General features: G+C 39.0%; 1 protein-coding gene across 3 annotated transcripts in view; it reads left to right on the top strand.

Annotated features, from left to right (window-relative positions):
* The window catches only part of MPHOSPH6 (M-phase phosphoprotein 6), a 26,133-nt gene extending 17,927 nt beyond the window's left edge, over positions 1–8,206 (top strand). For all 3 annotated transcript variants that reach the window (XM_017541876.2, XM_017541878.2, XM_037743222.1), the window contains exons 3-5: positions 4,176–4,266; positions 6,628–6,722; positions 7,572–8,206. In XM_017541876.2, the coding sequence (XP_017397365.1) occupies positions 4,176–4,266; positions 6,628–6,722; positions 7,572–7,704 (319 nt within the window). In that variant the 3' untranslated portion in view covers positions 7,705–8,206. The remainder of the gene's footprint in view (positions 1–4,175; positions 4,267–6,627; positions 6,723–7,571) is intronic.
* The last annotated feature ends 771 nt before the right edge of the window (positions 8,207–8,977 follow it).

Here is an 8,977-nt window from a genome sequence, read left to right as displayed (position 1 = left end):
AGTAGAGATGGAGTTTCACCTGTTGGCCAGTCTGGTCTTGAACTCCTGACCTCAGGTGATCGGCCCACCTTGGCCTCCCAAGTGCTGGATTACAGGCATGAGCCACTGCGCCTATTAAAATTTATTGAAAAAATCTTTTATACTCATTGCGTTGTTTATCCCTAAGTACTACATAGTTTTAGGTATCATATCAAACTCGTTTGTTGTGTGTACGTATGGGGTTGGGGAGTGTGCAGAAATTGATGGTTGTATGTTGACTTTGTATTCTGTAATGGTAAAATGACTCACTGACAAGTAGTTTTTTGTGGATTACTTAAAAGTGTCTGCATGCATAATTATGTCCTCTTATGGAGAGAGTTATACATTTTATCTCCTCTTGTTTTATTTCGTGGCTAAGGACCTCAGTACAATATTGAATAGAAATGACAAGAGTGCTCCTTGAGTTGATTCTGATCGTAGTTGGGAAGGCATTTGCTTTTTCTCTATTATATATGAAGTGCTGTGTTTTCATGAATGCCCTTTATCAATATCAGAGATACTCCTTTATTTTCCTAGTTTGCTGAGGGTTTTCATCATAAATGATGATGAATTTTGTCAAATAATTTTTTATGAGAAGACCGTGATTTTTTATTTTGTTAATGTGTTGAAAACTGTATTGACTTTTGAATATCAGAACAGCCTTATATTTCTGACATACACTCTACTTGGTCTTCATATGTAACATTTAAAATTTTTAAATTCAGTTTGCTGACATTTTATTAATGATTTTTGCATCTGTATTTATAAAAGATACTAGACTGTGGAGTTCTTGTAATGTCTTTGGTTTTAGCCATAAAATGAGTTGGAAAATGTTCCTGTCTCCTTTTCTCAGTTCTTGGTTTGTGTAAAATTGAAATTATTTCTTCTGTAAATGCTTGGTGAAATTCACCTGTGTAGCCATCTGGATCTGAATCTTTCTCTGTGAAAGGATTTTTAGTAATGAATTCCATATATTTAATAGACATAGGACTAATCCAGTTTTTCACTTCAGATTTTTTTTTCAGTTATATAATTTCTTTTTTTTTGTTTTTAATGTTTTTTCCTTATATAAATTCTATCTAGTGTTTTTTTGCAGTCTCTGTTTCTTAATTCAGGCTTTCTATTTGTTTCTTCATTGCATTCAGGTTCTCATTTAAATCCTTGAACATGTTTACAATAACTGTTTCAAAGTCCATTTCTACTAATTCATTCATCTTTTTCTGTTTTTCTTCTTTCTGTGAGGGAGTTACATTTTCTTGCTTCTTCGCATGTCTAGTAATTTTTTATTGTGTGCTGCACATTTATGTGTATTACATTGCTGACTGCCTGGATTTTGTAACTTGTCTTAATAGAGTGTTGAATTTTGTTTCATTAGACACTTAACTTACATGCCAATCAGCTTGTTTTTGTCAGGGTATGTTTTGTAGCTTCTACTCTAAAGCGAAATTGTCCCTACTCCTAAGATGTGGCCTTTCTACTAAATCCACAGGGTGTTTAGCTTGGTCTCTCTTTCCTCTCTGGCCAGGCAGAACTCAAACATTTCCTTTCTCTGTGCAAACTTTATTATTTCTTCAACATACAGTTGCAGGGTAATTTTTTTTTTTCCCCTAGGTATGGTAGGCTGGAAAATAGTCCCCCAAATAACATCTAGGTTTTGAGTGTTACCTTATATGGCAAAATTTACCTTACTGATATATGAGTAAATTACAGATCTTTAGATGAGAGATTATCCTGGATTATCTGTGTGGGCCCTAAAAGTAATCACCTTTCCTTACAAGGAGGAAGCTGAGGGAGATTTGACACATAGAAAGCCTTGTACCCTTGGAAGCTTGTGGAGGGATCCCAAGCCTACCAACATACGTTTCTGTGGCTTTAAGAAACCAATTTTGTCAGCTTAAATTTGTTACAGCAGCCGTGGGAAGCTAATGCAGCCGGTATTCTCCCAGAAATCATCTCACCAGCAGTTATTTTTCTCCTAAGTCTAAAGACTCATCCTGCACATGTGCAGCTTAATAGTCAGCCAAAGGTTCAAGGGAACCCCACATGCTGGTCCTGAATTCCATGATATAGCTTCCTTTCTGTGGTCTCCCCACCCAGATATTCCAGCCATCTGCATAGCCCCAAACTTGTTTGTGTCTTTGGCTCTTTTTTTTTTCAGCTGAAGCCCCAATGAAACAGTTGGTCTCTTGAGCTCAGCAAGACTGGGCCTTATCTGAGCTTCTACTCACTGCTCCACAATCTTGAAATTGCCCCTTGGCGGAAAACTGTGCATTCATGGGTCTTATTTCATTTGGTTTTCTTCTCTCAGGCATCATAGTCCTATGCTTGGACTGGTTCATTATCTTAAAATAGTCATTTAATATTTTGTCCTGTTTTGTAGTTATGGTGTGGGAAAGCTAGGTCCATACTAATTACTCCCCTACAGCTAGGGATGGAATAACCTATATTTTTTTCATTCATTATTTAGCCTCTCTTTCTATAGATTGTAACCTCCATGAGAGCAGAGGCTATTTTTTTTTTTTTTTTTTTTTTTTTTTTGCAGACGGAGTCTCTGTCACCCATGGAATACAGTGGTATAGCGCTGACTCACTGCAACTTCCACTTCAGGGGTGCAAGCAGTTCTCCTGCTTCAGCCACCTGAGTAGCTGGGACTACAGGCGTGAACTGCTATGCCTGGCTGAGGCTCTTTTATTGGTGGCTGTTTCCACAGTTTGTGGAACAGTGCCTGCACGAAGTTTGGTTTAGTAAGTGTTTGTTGGATGAGGGAATCTTTATGAGAATCAGAGCCTACTCCAGCAGACAAGCCTTAAAGGCCACATGTTTGCTTTCTTACCATATGTAAGGGTTTATGGCCAGGCTGGAGACAGATAAGTCACCATGGATTTAGCGTTTTGAACTCGTGACTCAGCAAAGAAATTCTGCTGGAGACAATAAGGTCCTGGTCCAGGGGAACACAGCCTGCCCCGATACCATCAGTGGTATCGTGCTCAGCCCTGTCAGCAGCAGCACTGGTTTTCCTAGAGTCGTTCTGTAGCATGATTTTGGTTTCAGTGCAACTACCTAGCAGCTGTTACTTCCAGTTCTGCCCCTCCAGCCTTCTCTGATTCTGAGAGCCCAGTACACTCGGCCCTTTGTGTCACAGATTTTGGTCTCCACAAGGAGTCCTGGAACCAGTTCCCCTTGTAAATAAAGAGCCTACAGTGTTCTTACAGTAAATTCCTTCTCTGCTCAAGTTATCCAGGGTCAGTCTTTGGTGTTTATAGCTAAGAGTCCTGACTGATAACACTGTTAAAGCTGCCCAAGCCTCTGATTCCCCACTACTTCTCCTAGATATGGAATAAGAATTTGGTGGGGACCAAAATCTCAGAAGTCACTACTTTTTTTAGTGTAACCTGTGTAATCTGTGTAACCAAAAAACAGCTGTTCCCCCAAAACTATTGAAATATCTTTTAAAAAATCTGTGTATAATTGCACCACACAGCTCAGACCTGTGTTCAAGAATCAGCATAAATGCAAGTGTAAAAAAGACTGGAAGGAAATGTTCCAATATAGTAACTAACAGTCCTTTTTAACCTCTTGGTAGAGAATTTCCAGGCAGTTTATAAACTCATACTTTATTCTGCTTTTCAAATTATGTTCCTTGAAAGGTGCCACTTTGATAATTAGAGAATGGAATTTTTGAAATCCCTGAGAACGAAAGACAAAACATGCCAGAAACTTTTGTAAAATGATTTGGAGTAGTATATCATTGTATATTGTATGTGTATTTTTGTATACATATTATTTCCTTTCTGAAAAAGAATTGAAAAAACAATTTGGTGAGGGGATGTAAACACAAAAGAAATTTTGCTTCATCTTTGGCAAATTCAAGTTTATTGTAAATACCTTAGGTCTTTATATGATGTAGGTATTTATGCAAATTAAATGTGGTTTAAGAGAGGCTGTGCCTCCAGCCTGCTGCCCTTGTCTCCTCAGGCCTTTGCTGACCAAATTAATCAGTTTTTATTTTTAACCCTAAGTTAGAAATCTTACTGTATTTTTATTTCATTCTATTGAGAACCATAAGGTTGATTTTTTTAATTCAATGTTTTGGCTTTTATTTGCTGTGCTTTATGTAAGGAGACATGTTATTAATATAGGTTTATTTTCCCATTTAGGAGTTTCATAATAGAAGAGCAGAGTTTCTTATTATGTGAAGATCTTCTCTATGGAAGAATGTCATTCAGAGGATTTAATCCTGAGGTTGAGGTATTAAATATAATTGCTTCAAATTTAAACTTTTTCCAGTTGAATTTTTTCTGCTAATAATTGGGCTTAGGCGTTTCCCCACCAGGTACATTTTCTACTTGTTATATAGAAAATAACAAGTCTTGAAATATTGCCATAGCTATTTAAAGAAATTGCAGGCGTTGCAGTCTAGTTTTATGGTAGAGGCAAGTAGATAATTTAACATAGCAGTATGCAGCCCTTGACAGTGCCACCGTAAATATTAGAATTTCAACTTGAGTCTTTTACAGGAGTGTCAAGATTCTATTCATATGATGCTGTTATGAAAAGTTATTTTCTGGCATCTATAAATGTATTTTTTTCTAATGGAAAAACGTTACTTTAGAATTGTGTAATTTGACTTTTTAATTGACAGGTTTTAATCCAAGATTGTAAGTAGATTTTTAAATGAATCCTTTGGAAAGTTTGTTTGAAAAATGAATCTTTGCCTTATAACTGAGCTACTCATTTGAATTTTCCTGTGCCAGGATAGAGAAGCAGAGCTTTATTTAACAGATATTCATTAGAACTCTGGCTCATATGTTAAAAGCCATCATGTCAGGTACTTGATGAACCAAATGGACACTTGAGATATCAATCTTTGGTTTTGTAAATATTACTTGAAGCCAGGATTTCTCGCCCATGGCAGTGTTGACATTTGGAGCCAGATAATTCTTTGTGGTGGTGGCTGTCCTGAGAGGATGACGACCCACATGTCCTCTGTTCTCTACCAACTAAATGTCATGAGCACCCACACACCCCACCCTCTAATCCAGCTGTCACAACCAAAAATGTTTCCAGACACTGCCACAGCTTCCCTGGTGGGGAGAATCATCCCCAGTGGAGAACCACTTCTCCACAAGCCGTAATTAGCCAATCCAGTTGCCAGAGTTTACTGAAAGATTGTAGGTTGGTTTTCCATTTCTGCTTTTTTGGCAAGGTGGAAGGAGGCATGTTGATAATTAAGGTGTTATATTTACTTTACGCAGAGTCAAACACTAGAAGTGTTTGTTTTTAGTATATACTGGTCTTGCTTTGACCTGCTTTAAGATTTAGATTGAGAAGGAGAGGAACTGGGCAGTAGGTGAAGAAGGAAGGAAAAGGCGGGGATTCTGAATGCGGTATCCAAAAATGGGTTTGTGGATAAGTTGGCATTCCAAAGTGCATCTGCTGCAATGGGAAAGGAGAGGTGTGGCTGCCACAGAAGGTGATGGGGGCGGGGGCAGGTGTTAGAAAATGTCCCCAATTATTGGGTTCTGTAACACTGAATACAGTCCTCCTGGGAAAAGGTTTTGAACTATTAACACGCTTTTAAGCCTTAGAAAAACTAGTTGAGACTGGCTTCTTACCTTTTATTCCTTATCCTCCTCTTGCTATAAAGAAGAGATTACACATTTAAAAAAAAAAAAAAAAAGGTCAGAGGATAATTATCGCAAAAAGGTTAATGTGAAAGAGATAGAGGAGAGACCCGTGGTGCACGGATGTTACATGGGATGCATTATCCACCCTCAAGTTTAGGAGGGTGAGGCTGAGGTGCAGATTCCCTCCGTTATACCAGGGTCAGCATTCCAGTTCTCCCACCTCCTCCACCCACCATCACCACCACCCAAGAGATGCATTAAAAATTACTATTGACTGCTGCTAAGCGCAGTTGCTCACGCCTATAATCCCAGCACTTTGGGAGGCCAAGGCAGGCAAATCATGAGGTCAGGAGTTCAAGACCAGCCTGGCCAACGTGGTGACACCCCATCTCTACTAAAAATACAAAAAAATTAGCTGGGCAAGGTGGCAGGCACCTGTAATCCCAGCTACGCTGGAGGCTGAGTCAGGAGAATCACTTGAACTTGGGAAGCAGAGCTTGCAGTGAGCTGAGATTGTGCCTGGGTGACAGAGTGAAACTCCATCTCAAAAAAAAAAATTACTGTTGACTGCTAGTGCTTCTTCATTTGGCTCAAAGATAGGGTAGGGGAAGTTAAGAGAAAATCTGAAAGTTTATCTCTTCCCCCACTCACTGGAATATGTCAGCAGTATGCCTGCTTTAGATATGAGTAACTAATACTAAGATTTATGATCTTGAATACACTTTCAATTCACACTAAATATAATCCAGTGGTGCTTTGCCTTACTGGTTTTTTTTTTTTTTTTTTTTTTTTTTTTTTTTTTGGACTTAGAGCTGACTTTTGTTAGACTGTTGTGGTTTCAAGTATTACAGAGAATCCCTTATCAGTTTTGACTAGCTCTCTAGAGTATTTGACTTCAGTTCTCTGCTTTCAAGTAAGTTTGACATCAGTTCCTTTCACAAGCCTTTTCTAGCCTGAAGGTCAGCACGGGTGTATTTTTCAGAAATTGATGCTTCATATGAATGCTAAGCACAAAGCAGAAGAAGTTGAAGATGAAACAGTGGAGCTCGATGTGTCAGATGAAGAGATGGCTAGAAGGTAACCTTGCTGGGCAGCAGCTTTCTCATCTGGACCAAGCATTCGTTGGCTCTCCCAGGAATACTCCTCTTACCGCACAGTCCACTGCAGCTTTTAAGGGAGTCCCCCAGTAGAACGATGACCGTGATTAGCCTTCTCTTACATGGCCTGTGGGGGGCGCAGACCTGTCTCAGGCTGCCAGATGAGAGCCCATTTCCAGTGCTGCAGGAAATACATATTTTAAAATGTACAACTCAATTTGTTTAGGGTAATGCAAACACCAAAATGGCAAGGAATTTAATCACTCTTAGAGAAGTTCGTAAATTGTTAAATTAGTTGGTTTCTTTTAATCATATTTTTCTTTTTCTTAATCTTTTTTATTACATATTTGGTCTGATATTCTTGACAAGGCTTGATTCGTGTGTGTGTGTGTGTGTGTGTGTGTGTGTGTGTGTGTATTACAATTCTTTTTTATGTATATACTTGAAGTTCTGGGGTACATGTGCAGAACATGCAGGTTTGTTACATAGGTATACATGTGCCGTGGTGGTTTGCTGCATCCATCACCCCGTCATCTACATTAGGTATTTCTCCTAATGCTATCCCTTCCCCAGCCTCCAACCCCCTGAGCAGGCCCTGGTGTGTGATGTTCCCCTCCGTGTCCATGTGTTCTCATTGTTCAACACCCACTTAAGAGTGAGAATGTACAGTGTTTGGTTTTCTGTTCTTATGTCAGTTTGCCGAGAATGATGGTTTCCGGCTTCATCCCTGTCCCTGCAAAGAACATGAACTCATCCTTGCTATGGCTGCATAGTATGATTCCTACCTTTTTATTTGAAATTAAACATTTGCTGTCTGTCCTCTTGACAGATACGAGACCTTGGTGGGGACAATTGGGAAAAAGTTTGCCAGAAAGAGAGACCATGCCAATTATGAAGAAGATGAAAATGGAGACATACAACCGATTAAAGCAAAGAAGATGTTCTTAAAGCCCCAGGATTAAGATGGATGCCTTAAGCCATGGTCCATGGGTGCTTCATGGAAGTCAGCGGTGGATCTGGAGCTTATCCCAATGGTGTCTCTGTAGTTATTAATACTGTAATGTTTACTTTGTAAAGAGATGTATCATTTTAGAAACATGCTGTTTTTGAAACAGATGTTGATGGATGTTGTACATCCTTTGCTTAATGGTGTTCATTCAGAGTGGATTTTTAGCCCCCTGATCTTCAAATGTACATTGTTAGAGGGCTCCTTCCTGAAGAGTTTTTTGACCTCTGGTTTCTCTTAATACAGTTCTCCAGTCACTGACCTTGAATTGACTCATGTAAACTAATGCCAAAGTTTAAATTGCCCTTTATTATATTTATCAAGAATAAGCATGCCTCTCCGGCCATAAGTATTTACATGCTACCATGTCATTGTCAGTTTATGGTATTATGTTGTTTTCTTTAAAGCATTGAATTAATAGAAAAAATTATTCTGTAATAAAAATCTACTTTGACATACTTTCTGTATTTTCTTGTACTTTCAAATAATAATTTCAGTCTGATTCAGTAATACTTTTTTCCACATAGTAATTTTAAAAAACAGCTGATCAGAATGTAGTGATGTATGAGGTTGAACCATAAGCAGTTGCCTTTTATGGGTCAAAAACAACCATCAGTTTCTTACATTATAGCCCAATAGAATTTACTGCTAACAAATGGTCCAGTCTTCTAGGCTGAAGTCTATTCTACGTGCTAAGTATAGAAGGAAGCACACAGAATTAAGTATGTGTATGTGTGTCTGTCTGTCTGAAGGTATGTACCTAGGACGTCAAAAACTACTGATTTAATTTTGCTCCCAGCAAATGAATGAGGTACATGTCTCCTCTCTCCCCAAATCCCTGTAAAATTGTATTGCTCTCTGACCTCAGTTCTCACGTAAGTTATGAGAAAAGATAGGAATTTGAAGTTAATGTGGCCTTTTTGTCATTACGAGCATGAGAATGAAGCCCCTTCCAACTCTGGGAAGTAACCAGAAGTTCCTCCCAGTGCCTTACCAGCACCACAGTCCATGGACTTACCGCATGTCTTATGTACCTGCCTGCACAGTGTGACTTCTGATTGACAAACCCATTTCACCATAATACAAGGGGGGCAAGGGGCTTATGCCTCTCGAACTCACTGGCCTTAGCATATCCCCATCACCCAGGAACAGCGGGCATAATAGGACGATGGAATGGTCTGCTGAAGACTCAGTTATGGTACTAGGTAGAATACAACTCCATCTGACGA

This window comes from Cebus imitator, unplaced genomic scaffold (assembly GCF_001604975.1).
Source record: "Cebus imitator isolate Cc_AM_T3 unplaced genomic scaffold, Cebus_imitator-1.0 Scaffold137, whole genome shotgun sequence".
Lineage (NCBI taxonomy): Eukaryota > Metazoa > Chordata > Mammalia > Primates > Cebidae > Cebus > Cebus imitator.
Note: the sequence above shows the minus strand (reverse complement) of the source record. Positions and strands in the feature narration are given on the sequence as shown.